The following is a 14,633-nucleotide window of genomic DNA, read 5'->3' on the forward strand; positions in this document are numbered from 1 at the left end:
AAGAAGGTTGGATTTTATAAATAAGGTCTTTAGATAGTAAATTCGAAAGCTCCTTAACCAAAATTTTTGGTAATGACAAAACTGCCCTTTTAGTATTAGTGTTAATACTCCCTCCGTCCTAATTTACTTGCCTAAATTGGGGATCTTTTTTTGTCCTAATTTAGTTGCTAGGTTTCATATTTTTCCCCATTTTATCCTAATCTACCCCTATGTTGGAATCAAGTCATGGTATTGAGAATTGTGTAATTTTATTTCCTATATACAATCTTAAATAGTCCTCTCTCTATATATCCTTTATTCTCTTGAGTTAAGATTTCTCTTTTTTTCTTTTTTGAATTCTTGAAGGAAAGACAAAAAAACTAGATATGTAAAAACTATGTATCTTAAATACTAGCTTGGGATAATTTTGGAAAAATTTTTCCTCTCTCTGTTTTCCTTAATCTTTGTGCAAAAACCAATTTAGGCAAGTAAACTAGGAGGAAGGGAGTACTATGATGGGTTATACTAAATTTTGATTAGTGGTTAATATTAATGATTAGTGATTAAGTATAATAAGTTATAAACTTTGTGTTGATAAATTTGGGGGAAGAAAAAAAAGTTAGGTTGTTTTTTTTGAGAAGGAAAAAGGGAAGTGAGGAAAAAACTTGTTTTTCTGATTCAAGTAATCAAAACTTGTTTTTTTTGATTCAAGTAATCAAAATGGATGAGGAGGAAGAATCTTCATCTAGAAAAGCTAAGAAATTTCACATCAACTACAACAATGATCTGGAGGTAGATGATTTTCTAGATTATGATTTTACCCAAACTCAAACTCAAACTCATAATGATGATTTTTATGAGCCACATCTAGAAGATGAACACATCGATGAGGAACCCAATGCTTTCAATACACAAGTATACTTCTCGATTATGTTTAATTTCATTTTTCTCGATTGAAATCATCAAAAAATTGTTTTTTTTCCCATCAAATTCGGAAAACCAGAGATAGGTTCGGCTTGAAATTATCAGCCGAACCTATCTGGTTTACTACAAAAGATGAACCGTTCGGCTTACTCGAAAAAGAATAGTTATTGGCCGAACTTATATTTTGTAACTTTCGGCCTACTTACTAGCTAAATGTTCGGCTAGTACGAAATTTTCATTATAAGCCGAACCTTCTCCTAAGAGTTTTGGAAAAAAATGAAGTTGAAGATTTGGTTTTTACTCTGAATATCGTATCAGCCGAACTATATATCTTTCCAAGTTCGGCTCATATTCAGAAAATCATATTAGCCGAACATGTTTCTGATTTTACTAAAAACACTTAAGTTCATATACATTTAGGGGTCCGAATTTTTATTACGTATGTTTTCTATTGTGCAGTCTTTCATAGGATTAATCAACCAAAAGAAGTGGAAATGACTATAAAAGTGTTAAGAAAGTGAAGTCTACTAATGGAGAATACCAAGGTCCAAATTCAACTCTTTAAAATCAAGGAGATTTTATCTTAACCTTCAATAGAATGGAAATACGAAGACAACGCAAAAAGAATAGGGTCATTCCGACATCGGACGAAGAAGTTATGACCAAAACAAGATCGAAAGACTTGATTCTACAGAGGGAAGTTCGGCTGATAACTCATTAGCACGAGCCAGCCGAACCTAAAGCCTGCAAATAAATATTTTCGAAGTGTTTACGAAGATATATTCGGATTGAAAGTGATCTAATCGGGTTAGCCGAATCTGACAACCACCTGGAGTAAATTTCACTTCTTAGGTTTGGCAGGGAAAGGTTGGGAAGGTATTAGCCGAACCTGACACTGTATTAACCACCTGGGAAGTTCGGCCAGGGCCGTCTTAGGCACTAGGCCGTATAGGCGGCCGCCTAGAGCCCCAAAATATTGGGGGCCCAAAATCATTTTTTTAGTTGTTGTTATAGGTAATATGTGGCAATTATAAGTGTTACGAAACTGTTTTGTTACAATTATTTAAATTATTAGAAATGTTGTGACAATTATAAAAGAAAATGGGTCATTTGTCCAAATATTTTTAAAATATGGTTCTAATGGACGAGTAAGAATTAGTATGGGTAAAATGGACACAAAATAAATAGCAAGAATGAAACTGGATTCATTCTGGCTTAAACTTAAAAAAGAGCGAGGATGAAACTCGATGCATCCTAATGTAAATTTAAAATAAGAAAAAGTATTTGAAAATATTTAGGATGAAACTGTTTCCATCCTGGCTATTTTTACATCTTCTTTCATTTAAACAGTATCAAATCTTACATGTCTTTTTCACCCAGGAATTGTCGTTATTGGATTAATTAACCAATTTTGTGCAATTATAATTGTTACTAAATGTTTTGAAACAACTATACAACCATTACTAAGTTTTTGTTTTATGAATCAACATTCCATTTTAGGTGTATTTTATGTTAATTTACGAGCTTAAAACCCCAGAATCCAACCAAAAAGGCTGAAAATTTTAGGCGCCCTTCGGCCGCATAGACGATTCAAAGTTATCGCGTTAAATATATTGATGTATCTTCCCCTAAACTAAAAATATAACTTTGTCTTTAATTTGATAACCTATATAAAGGCCCCATATTTTAAATTCGCTTAGAGCACCCCAAAACGATAAGACGACCTTGAGTTCAACTGTCCTTTATGAATGAATTATCAGCCGAACTGTTCATAAGTACTTACAGAACGAAGAACAATGAACAGTTCGGCTCATAATTCATCTCCCTAATCAGCCGAACTTCGTTATGTAACTACAAAAAGCTCTAGTTTTTTCTGAATTAATCATATTCGATCAATCAAAAATAATAAAATAGGAGAGGGTTTATAGAAAATACATTCTAATCATCATTTTAGGAGTTGGTTCTTCATTCCGTTGAATTTCTGCATCCGATCCTTCAACTTCTTCGTGTCCTTCAATTGGCGGATTCGAAGAGGATTTAGAATGACTACCTACTACAGGTTTCTTTATACAAGTTATTTTTGTAGTTGTATTTGATCGACGATCAAATTTTCACCAATCGACGATCAAATTTTTTGTCGATGGTTTCGTGAGAGGGGATCGGGTAGAGAAGAAGATAAGATGTTTAAGTTTAAAACTGATTTTGAATTTTGGTTTTTAAATTAAGGATAAGGGCAATTCAATAATATAAACCGTTTAAGGGTATATAGGTCATTGCATACCCATTAGAACCCCTTATAAACACACCCTGGTTAGGAAAATAAACTTGTATGCCTCAAAATTTTCATGTATGCCCTAAAACATGGTTCAAAACAAAAGAAGAAAAATAAAGCAGCAACAACAACACAGGCCCAGCAGAATACACGATCCCCACTTAACTGAACCCATAACCTCTTCCTAGATAGTAATCAATTCCCCAATGGGAGGGTAAATACTGATTAGGAATATGATTTCCAAAAACTAAAGGAAGTCAAGAACCCATGAGAGGTGATCGGTTTAACTACTAGAAATATGATTAGGTATATATATAATGTTCCCAAAAGAATTCTAGTTTTAGAGAATTCTGACTAGTAAATAGTAATAGAACTTAAATACTTACATGTTGTCCATGTCGATTTCAGAAACCTAATAGAATAAAGATTAGATAGAGTATACGGCAGTATATATGTGCAGCACATAAGCTGATTTAGTGGTATACCTAATTCTTTATTAATTGAAGTTGTATATCTCTAATTGATGCACAAGTTTCGTCTATAAACACCAATATTTTTCTCTCTTTGTTACAGCCATTATTGATCATATACCAATAAGCATTGACTGTAATTCTCAAAACTATGGAAGGAGAAATTTATTATCAAACTAAACGCCTCCATATAGTCATGTTTCCTACACCAGGTATGGGTCATCTAATCCCCATCACTGAGTTAGCCAAACAACTCATTCACCATCACAAATTTTCCATTACCCTCATAATTCCATCTACGGGTACTCCGTCCGCAGCAATGAAATTCGTCCTCAACGGCCTACCGGAAGCCATATCTTACATTTTGTTATCTCCTGTCAACTTAGATGACCAACTCAAAGATGCTAAAGGTGAGACAAGAATTTCAATCGCCATGGTCCGGTCGTTGCCGTATCTCCGTGAAGAATTGATACGCATAACGTCTAGTCAACATGTTGCTGCGTTCGTCATTGATCTCTTTGGTACTGATGCTTTTGATGTTGCAAAAGAATTTGGGATCCCGCCGTATATTTTCTTTCCCTGTAATGCTAATGTATTGCAACTAATCTTGAATTTGTCTAGTCTTCATGAAAGCTATTCTGGTGAGTTCAAGGATCTGCCTCAACCACTTCGTCTTCCGGGTTGCGTTCCTATTCCTGGACCTGAAATTTTGGCACCCCTACAAGACAAGACAAATGATGCTTATAAATGGTTTTTGCATCACGCTAGACGGTATGGTTTGGCTGAAGGTATTTTAGTCAACACATTTGTTGATCTGGAATCACGTGTTTTGAAAGTATTGATGGCAGAAAAACAACCAGGAATACCGACCATTTACCCGGTTGGACCTCTTACAAGGAATAACTCAATTGACAAGGATTTTGATGATGCGTCAGAGTGTTTGAAGTGGTTGGATAATCAGCCACCTGAATCCGTCTTATTTGTATCGTTCGGCAGTGGTGGGATACTTTCTTATGAACAGATCATTGAATTGGCATATGGTTTAGAGATGAGTGCGCAAATTTTTTTGTGGGTCATCAAATGCCCGAGAGCAGCAACAGTCGATGCTTCTTTCTCCAAGCATACGAGTACGGACCCATTCGATTTCCTGCCTGATGGGTACGTAGATAGGATAACTGGCTCGGGATTCTTAGTACCGTCATGGGCGCCGCAAATCCAAATACTTAACCATGGGTCAACAGGAGGATTCTTAAGCCATAGTGGATGGAATTCGACGCTTGAGAGCATTGTTTGCGGCGTACCAATGATCACGTGGCCCCTTTATGCGGAACAAAAAATGAACGTGGTAATGTTGGTGGAGGATATAGGAGTTGCAGTTCGACCGAAGCCTGATGGAAACGGTTTGATCGGGCGAGAAGAGATCTCCCGAGTTGTTAAAGCACTGATGATGGAAGGAGAAGGAAAGATTCTTGGAAACAAGATTAGAGAACTTAAGGATGGTGCGGATAGAGTATTGAGTGAAAATGGATCATCTAACAAATCGCTTCTTGAAGTTGTAAACAAGTGGAAACAGCCTTACAACTAATGCATCTATGTGCTACTTGTGTGTAGTTGGGTATGTAATTGGATATTAATGATACTAGAACAATCTATTTGTGCAAAATTATTATTTACTTTTGCACTTTTTTGATACTAGATAGGTATGGGACAAGCTTGGTACCCTTTCTCTAATCCATACAAATACTCGGTACCACCTCATTATAAGATTAACATATAAAGAAATTGGCCATATGATTTTGGAAATCAAAACCGCCTATAATAGCTGAATAATCATAGATTGCATCAGAAGATAATTATATGTTTCTATAGCTCTGTCGATGTACCATATTTCGGTACCTCGTTTCACAGGCCCAAAATAATAATGATAGCAATTAGGAAGATGTGGAGTTGTATAACAACATTATGTCACCTTCTTTCAGGCCTGCCAATTTGTAGCTTAGTTTCCACCTCTTGAGAATTTGGACTAGTTTCATAAGGTAGTGCCATTTCTGTCTGTTGGTTCTGTTGTTCCCATTGTCGAGACCGACACTGTTACGGTAAAAAGAAAGATATAGTCATTAACTAGCTTTGAGACTGCGCTTTGCTCTTCCTCACACTTAGACTGGGCTTGACGCCTAGACCTTTTTTTGTGTCTCTCTAAAGATCACATGCTTAGTCTCACAAAGTTAGTGATATTCCTTAATTCAAGGCTCTTATTTTGGACATAAAAATGAGTTATTCCCGACCTCTACAAATACAAATAAAACCCAAGTCGATGTTCGACTTGATAAACTGTACCAAAACATGTTCACAGTTTTTACTGTTCCTGTTTGTAAATAAGATCGACTGCAATTACCTTCTCCCATAAAACTTCATTCTCTTCTAATAGCTGCTCTTCCTGAAATGTCATGTGCTAAGAAATTATTAAAAAGCATAAACAGTAAGATTCACGGAATACGATTAAGCTGGCATTTAACATGTCAATTTACCTGTTGTTTTAGTTGCTCAATCTGTTCCCTATATAACTGATTCTGAAGTAATAAGAAGATATCAAAGATTTGTTGATTTTCAGTTAGCGTACTGTCTGAGTTTTTGAGAAATGGAACATGACGGATTAAAACAATTTTACCTTTTTAGTTCTAATATTAAGTAGGCTCATCTCCAACTGAGTCTCAGCTGTCTGCAATTCGTCAACGGAGCAAGATTCTAAGCTTTCTCCCATTAGCTTCCTACAAGAAATTGTTTTCAGAGTTTATAAAATGAATGCAACTCTTTGCAATAAAAAACGCACTTTGTCCTTTAAACCTTTGCGAGGTTTGGAGATTCTCAATCTCCTTTGCGAGGTTTGCAGCTTCATATTTCAATTGCTGAGACAAATAAATATTTAAGCAATCAGGAGTGCATTAACATTATCAATTTACCGATAATGCAAAAAAAAAAGAAAAAAAATACTAAACGCGAACTAGCACTTCGATGCAAGCAAGTACTACTCAATAAGGCATTGCTAAATAATATCAATATCCAAGTACTACTCAATAAGGCATTAAAAACCCAGTTATGAGAATTCGGCAAACACAAGACTCATACAAAATTTATTTGAAAGAACATCATGATAATGTCTTAGTGGTTGCCTGACCTGTGAATTTTCTTGTACCTCTTTATTGTACTTCTGGTAGCGCTCGATCGTCTTTTGCATACTGGAATGTGACGAAACAAATAAAAATAAAAAACAAATCAGTCAATGACAGTCTTGGTTAAGTGTTCTAATGAAGATGAAACAGGTTTCTAAGTTTAGCAATTAAGATAAACTTTATCCTAAGAAAATCCATAAATAAAAATAATCTTGATGGTCGATGTCCCTGTACTACAGGGATGAAGTCACTTGGTGACGATATCAGTGACCAGAGTTCCAAATTCGTCAGCACCAATTTCTTCAGCAATCGACCAGAAAAATAAAATGATCTCGATGAAAATGATATGAAAATTTAAGATAGATCCAGAAGCAAGGGACTTTAAATCCGAAGGAAAAGCTAAGATGAAAATCAGGGAATATTAATTTCTAGAGAAATTACGGGCTATTCTGAAGTGAGACAGAGAATGTTAATTTCTTAATGAAAATCAGACAACAATTAGGATCTAAAAGAAGAAGAAGAAGACATATACCTGGTAGTGCTGGAGAATTCATAGAGTTTTCCTGTTGATGAGAAGACGATAAGAGCAATTTCAGCATCACATAGTACAGAAAGTTCAGATGCTTTCTTTAGTAAACCATTTCTTCTCTTTGAAAATGTTACTTGTCTACTTGTTGTATTTTCTATCTTTCTCATCACTGTTTTTCCCCTCCCCATTATTGTTTTTTCTCCTCCTTCAACACAATATAACTCATTTAGATCTTAAACATTTTCATCATCATCAAAGTCAAAATCAACATAAAAAAATTAACTAAAAATCATCAAAGAATAATACTCCTAGCAAGGACATAAAAAAGATCAATCTCAGATCGTGGCAGGTATCTTCGAAAAAAAGAAATATGTTGTTTCATGCAAAACCGACCGACCTTATTTTGGAGCTTCTATCTATCTACCTACCTGCCTACCTGTCTTTCCACATTTGCTCACTGCCTTTATATAGAAAAAGAACAAAATCAATCAGTACCTTAACTTTCCTTATTTATCATCTCTTTACCCAAGTAGTGGTGAGCTCATGACTACCCTACATTTTTTATTTTTCTCATTTTTTATTAATTTTTGTCCAGAAGACAACAGAAGACAAACTTGAATATGAGTGAGGAAAGTAAAACGAAGGACCGCCCAACCAATTAATTAATAAACTAGATGATAGCACGCCGGTGATGGCCGCTGGAAGATTAGACTTTTTGCGATTATTTTTCAATTTCTCCGGATTCATTTTGAGTAGTTCATACTACTGGTTAAATTTTTTTTGGCTTTAAAGCTTTTTACGACATTTTTAGGACCTTTCACCGCTATGCCAAACTTCTTTTTCATAATATCTTATGGTTGAGCAAAATTTTAGAGCTAAACAATAAGTTACACATTTAATTTTATCTTTTTGGTATGGTTTATTAGGGTTTTGTTACCTTGTGCATCCATGCACAAGATAAGAGTCAATCATTGGCATTCGAAATGATAAAAAACAATAAAAAGAGAGATAATGTTTTTTGCATTGGAAAAGGTAAAGTTTGCACTTGTATAGAGAAAAATTCAAAAAATCCATGAACTTTTACCTTTTCCAATGCAAGAAACATTATCTCTCATATTTTTTTTATTGTATTTTATCATTTTCAATGTCAATGATTGGCTCTTAGCTCGTAAATGGATGCACAAGATAACAAAACTCAGTTTATTTTTAGAGATATTAAGGAAAAAATGAGATGATTATAAAATGTATTTTTACTTTTGCCATCCAAGTGGGCATATATAAAGACTTTCTTCTATCGTGCAATAAATTGTGTCTAACGTGATTGATCGATTATAGAGAATACTTCTGTGCGCCTATACTAATCTCTACGTTTAGAGAATCTCCAACATTATGTGTCGTGATTTTTTGAGGTGTGGATTAATTGTTACCAAAATACCAAAGGTAGACAAAAATGGTCGTCCATATATATTTTTGGGCCGACCAATTGGAGAGTGCGAAGGGAGGGAGTCCCTTTTATAGCCACTTCTTTTGTAAAATGCAACATAACTTAAATGTGTAATTTGATAAAAAGATTGGAAACAGTTTGGTGGTAGTTTTTGGGACCTGAAAAGTCCAAAATACCTTCCTTTTTAGTCTAATTATTATAACTCCTTGATTTTAATTTTTTTAATTATATAAATATTAAAAGTGATACTTTTCACCCTTGTCAGGAAAAAAGATACTTTCACGTTGTGTCAGGAAAAGTGATACTTTCATGTCGTTTCAGGAAAAATGATACTTTCGCGTCGTATTAGGAAAAATGATACTTTCACTCCGTTTCTGGAAAAACGATACATTCACCCAGTTTCTGGAAAGATAATACTTTAATCCCGTATCAGAAAAAATGATACTTTCACCACGTGTCAAGAAAGTGATACTTTCACCCCGTGTCAGGAAAAATGATATTTTGGCTCCGTGTCAGGAAATGATACTTCGCGCCGTGTCAGGAAAAACGATACTTTCACCCCGTGTCAGGAAAAGTGATACTTTCACCCCCGTGTCAGGAAAAGTGATACTTTCACCCCGTGTCAGGAAAAATGATACTTTCGCTCCGTGTCAGGGAAATGATACTTTCGCGCCGTGTCAGGAAAAACGATATTTTCACCCTGTGTCAGGAAAAATGATACATTCACCCCATGTAAAGAAAAGTGATACTTCACCCCGTGTCAGGAAAAGTGGTACTTCCACCCCGTTTCTGTAAAAATGATACTTTCACACCGTTTCTGGAAAAGTGATACTTTCACCTTATGTCAAGAAAGGTGATACTTTCGCCCCGTGTTAGGAAAAATGATACCCTGTGTCAAGAAAAATAATTTCGCTCCGTGTCAGGAAAAAATGATACTACCGCGCCGTGTCAAGAAAAATGATACTTTCACTCCGTGTCTGGAAAAATAATACTTCACACCCCGTGTCAGGAAAGATGATACTTTCACCCCCGTTTCAGAAAAAGTGATACTTTCATCCCATTTATGGAAAAGTGATACTTTCACCCTGTGTCAGGAAAAAGTGATACTTTCGCGTCGTGTCAGGAAAAACGATACTTTCACTCCGTGTCAAGAAAAATGATACTTTCACCCATGCGTCAGGAATAGTGATACTTTCACTCAGTGTCAGGGAAATGATACTTTCGCGTCGTGTCAGGAAAAACGATACTTTCACTTCGTGTCAGGAAAACTGATACTTTCACCCCATGTCAGGAAAAATGATACTTTCGTTCTGTGTCAGGGAAATGATACTTTCGCGTCGTCTCAGGAAAAACGATACTTTCACCTGTGTCAGGAAAAATGACACATTCACCCCGTATAAAGAAAAGTGATACTTTCACCCCGTGTCAGGAAAATGATACTTTCGCGTCGTGTCAGGAAAATCGATACTTTCACTCCGTGTCAGGAAAAATGATATTTCACCCATGTGTCAAGAATAGTGATACTTTCACTCATTGTCAGGGAAATGATACTTTCGCGTCGTGTCAGGAAATACGATACTTTCACTCTGTGTCAAGAAAAATGATATTTTCACCCCTGTGTCAGGAAAAATGATACTTTCGCTCTGTGTCAGGGAAATAATACTTTCGCGTCGTGTCAGGAAAAACGATACTGTCAACCCGTGTCATGAAAAATGATACATTCACCCTGTGTCAAGAAAAGTGATACTTTCACTCCGTGTCAGGAAAAGTGATACTTCCACCCCGTTTCTGTAAAGATACACCGTTTCTGGAAAAGTGATACTTTCACCCTATGTCAAGAAAAGTGATACTTTCGCCCCGTGTTAGGAAAAATGATACCCCGTGTCAAGAAAAATAATACTTTCGTCCTGTGTCAGGAAAAATGATATTTTCGCGTCGTGTCAGGAAAAATTATACTTTCACTCCGTTTCTGGAAAAATAATACTTTCACACCCCGTGTTAGGAAAGATGATACTTTCACCCCGTTTTCAAGAAAAGTGATAGTTTCATCCCATTTATGGAAAAGCGATACTTTCACCTCGTGTCAGGAAAAGTGATATTTTCACCCCGTGTCAGGAAAAGTGATACTTTCACCTTTTGAATTTTACCTATTTTAGGTAAAAATGAATCTGTGAAAGTATCTCTTTTTCTGAAAGGTGAAAGTATCATTTTTCCTGACACGGAAGTAGTATATACCTAAAATTACCATTCCAACAAAACAAAAGTTGCATAATGAATAACGGAGCCACTGTACCACAAAGGATGCATAACAGTTTATACAGTCGTATTTTCGTTCACGCATCCAATAAAACGATGTATGTGCCTCAAAAATAACATTCCAACAAAAAAAGAATGTATAAAAACATTATGCAATCAATGGTTTCGTTTTCTTCGGTCGGTCCTCCCTACCATGACAGCGGTGTTCTACTATATAAGGATTAGTGTGGCACAGAGTGTTTGTGGTGCATGGCATTTAGTATGGGTTTTACTGGTTTTCCAAAATGATTTAGCATTCCTGGATGTAAAAAATAGATGAGTATTAGTGTCACTTCATACCCCGCATTTAGATGATAATTTTTGGCCCCCTTCGATAGATTCCGGTTTGTGAGTTAATTTTTCATATCTTTCTCCCATTAAATTATACACCTTCATGCGACGTTAAATAAAACTTTGTTTTTCCTTGTGTGTTGCTAGAATTTAGATATAGGGTACCATTTTGATGCACTAGTTCTCAATTAGGAAATTCCATAAAAAAATCTAAAAGTTTGAGGTTAAAATCTGGTCCCTAAGATCTCATGTCGTTCAGCTTTATGCATCGAGGAAATTGGTAAAATTTTGGGATCCAACCTTTCTTAGTGGGAATCGATCCCTCTATCTTCCGCCCGCACTGTGGACGAAAGGGGATGGCTTAACCACGACACTGCACAGTTGTTGCTATAGCCACGGTTTTACATCACATTATTCCCACTTAACTTATCCATAAAACTTAGCTTTAGTTTGTAGAGATTTAGTTTAAAATTACTTTAGATGGAAAGTGGCCAGTCTATATCCGTTTCCCAAGTGACATTGTTCTATGTAGAGATTTACTTTAAACTAGATAGTAACCCATGCTATGCATTGGGAGATAAATATTTTGGTTCAGCTAAGATTAGCATGAGGCCAGTTGAGGCTTGGATAATGCGATTAAGTCTTTTTGTATTCAGCTAAGACATGTTTGATAGAAAAAGGAGGCATGCATGCCTAATAACGTCTATGTGAGACCTTGGATTACTTGTCTTTGACCAACGTATCATGCAGAGATGTTATAGGAGTCAATTGTGTCCGTATAGTAGGACCAACATGACCAATGTATCTCGAAAGGATTTCTAAGAATCTGTCGAAAGGGCTCGGAGGAAGAATAACTAGTGTATCTAGTGGGGATGTTCCAGGAATTATCCTGAAGCCTCAGTAAGTTGATTCGGGACCTAAAGTAGACATGACCTGTGTATCTCGCAATGATGTATTAAGAATCATTCATTGATCTCAAATAGGGGTGAGTCGTGCTTACGGAAGACATATATGTCTCTGTTATGGGTCATAAGTCCGCAGGGGACGTTTTTACGCGTTTACAGAGCCTACATGACCAACAATCAGTTGGGAACGTATGCTAAATATCATGACATCACATCCAGCTGCGTCTCGCGAAGACATGCTGAAACTATGGTTGTTATGGTTCATAAGTCTGCCTGAGACGCTTTACGCTCTACAAGACCTACGTGACCAGCACTCCGTCGGGGGCGTACGCTAAGGATCATGGTATCACGACCAGCAATCCGCCGAGGGCTTATGCTAGAATAGTGTCTATTAGTGCCTTGAGAATCAAGGGCTTAGCCTCTCCCGCGAGAGTTGAGTTGCGTCATATATATGCGGATGAGCTTGTCTTTCAGAAATGAGGATCGAACTTGTTTCAAGGGCTCCTTTTCTCTTTCTAATTTTTGTTTTGATGAACTTTAAAATCAACTACTTGCATAAAATGATGACTCACACCATAGTTGTGGAATTACCATTCTGTTTCTGGTCTTGAAATGATAATTTTTCCATTTGTCTAAATTTCACCATCTATAACTATTCAGTCAACGATTCATGATTCAGAAATAATTCAGAAAAGAACATGTATAATTTTTTTTTTAAAGATACGATTTCGGTAGAGAAAATTCCGCATACATTAAATTGTAAAAAAAAAAAAACATAATCCCGCCTTAGGTACTACGACGATTTAAATGAACAATGTGAATGATACATGTTCAAGATAATCAGAAAATGACATGTACGTTGGTGGTATAAGGCTTAAATTGGATTATGTAAGATTTTAAAAGTCAAAAATGTGATAGAAAATGGTAACTTGGTGTGCAAAATATTATATCGGCCGTGTAGTTTAATAATTCGTAAATATGCATATATAATTTCTTTTCAGGCTGGAAATTCTCTAGACTAGGTGAAGGCTCCAAACATACGGATGATACTGATGAACTCAGATGATGCAGAGGGATTCACAAATTATATGAGTGTAATTTGCGAATTTACTGACTAGGGATTATAATTACCAATTTTCTTAGGTTGTACAAAATTTCATACTCCCTCCATTCCTGTTTAGATGCGTGTCGAGGGTTATTTTTTTGTTCCACATTAGTTCATAGTTTTTATATTTTCCCATAAAACTACTAACAATACCCTAATACTTTGTCTTGGAAATATAAGTTTATTTTTAAATGCACTAATATCAATTAATGTTAGAAGACTTTCCTCAAGGACATAGAAGTAAAATTTACATATCTCTCTCCATTTCTTAATCTCTATGAAAACTCTCAAAACATCATCTAAAGTGGAACCGAGGGAATATAAGGAAAAAAAATTAGTTATCTTATAAATGAAACACCCTCAGGTGACTTGATACTCTTTAACAACCTACTCCATCCGTTTCAAAATAATAGGCTTGTTTATGTGAAAATTTGCACATAAACAAGCCTATTATTCTGAAATGGGGGGAGTATGTATCATTATTTTTATTTGGTTTAGTACTCCCTCTGCTTTAATAAGATAGATTTAGTTTCTTTTTTTGGGTATGTCAAAAAGATATGCTGGGTTCCTTTAATGGAGAGTCAAACATTGTAACTCTACTATTTTAACTATATTATGGACCACAAATCCATCTTTTAATAAATTTGTGGACCATTTCTCTCTCCTTTTTTTCTTTTTAAAATTTCAAGTGGGGCACTTTTTCATCGAGGAGAATTTTGGAAAAAACATGAAAAAATAACTTAAATAACCTGGCGAGATTGGGGTATACCCAGATTAATTGAGGTATACCCATTTTATTCCTATCCAAACTAGTGTGATAAGGGGTGTCTAAAAGGTGTTAAAAGACCAAATTTCTCATACTAAAAAACCATGCCGACCAAAACATATTAAAAAAAAAATCAAAATCTTTCTTCTACACTCTAACTATACATGTGAAATCAAAAAAAAAAAAAAAAAAACGAAGAATCAAAACGAACCAAAAGTCGGCAGGGTAGTTTTTGTCGACCTTGCCGACTAAAATATAGTCGGCAGGGTATAAGGTTGAATACCAGTTACAGGGTCGGCAAGATATCCATCTCTATACCTTGCCGACTATATTTTAGTCGGCAGGTTATGAAATCAATACCTTTCCGACTAATCATGCATTTGTAACACTTTCTCTGTCTGTCAAAAATCCTATAGTCGGCAGGGTATTTTTTTATCGACCTTGCCGACCATAAGTTGTCGGCATGTTCTTCATCCGCGGACC

The 14,633-nt window shown here is 35.7% G+C and overlaps 2 protein-coding genes across 5 annotated transcripts; one reads left to right on the forward strand and one right to left on the reverse strand.

Annotated features, from left to right (window-relative positions):
* The first annotated feature begins 3,707 nt into the window (after window positions 1–3,707).
* LOC113339321 (hydroquinone glucosyltransferase-like) lies at window positions 3,708–5,293 on the forward strand. The gene has a single exon (XM_026584613.1). The coding sequence runs from the start codon at window positions 3,797–3,799 to the stop codon at window positions 5,228–5,230; it is 1,434 nt and encodes a 477-aa protein (XP_026440398.1). The 5' UTR covers window positions 3,708–3,796; the 3' UTR covers window positions 5,231–5,293.
* Window positions 5,294–5,587: 294 nt separating this feature from the next.
* On the reverse strand, window positions 5,588–7,775 carry LOC113339322 (MADS-box protein SOC1-like). 4 transcript variants are annotated; one of them, XM_026584617.1, is made up of 8 exons: window positions 7,742–7,775; window positions 7,348–7,549; window positions 6,839–6,881; window positions 6,490–6,551; window positions 6,314–6,413; window positions 6,174–6,215; window positions 6,041–6,097; window positions 5,588–5,733 (listed from the first exon to the last, which is right to left on the reverse strand). In XM_026584617.1, the coding sequence occupies exons 2-8, from the start codon at window positions 7,530–7,532 to the stop codon at window positions 5,611–5,613; spliced, it is 612 nt and encodes a 203-aa protein (XP_026440402.1). In that variant the 5' UTR covers window positions 7,533–7,549; window positions 7,742–7,775; the 3' UTR covers window positions 5,588–5,610. The 4 variants fall into 4 exon arrangements, with proteins under 4 accessions (XP_026440402.1, XP_026440401.1, XP_026440399.1 ...); XM_026584616.1 differs by having other exon boundaries at window positions 6,041–6,082; window positions 6,821–6,881; XM_026584614.1 differs by having other exon boundaries at window positions 6,821–6,881.
* Window positions 7,776–14,633: the final 6,858 nt, after the last annotated feature.

Source organism: Papaver somniferum, unplaced genomic scaffold (genome assembly GCF_003573695.1).
Source record: "Papaver somniferum cultivar HN1 unplaced genomic scaffold, ASM357369v1 unplaced-scaffold_21, whole genome shotgun sequence".
NCBI lineage: Eukaryota > Viridiplantae > Streptophyta > Magnoliopsida > Ranunculales > Papaveraceae > Papaver > Papaver somniferum.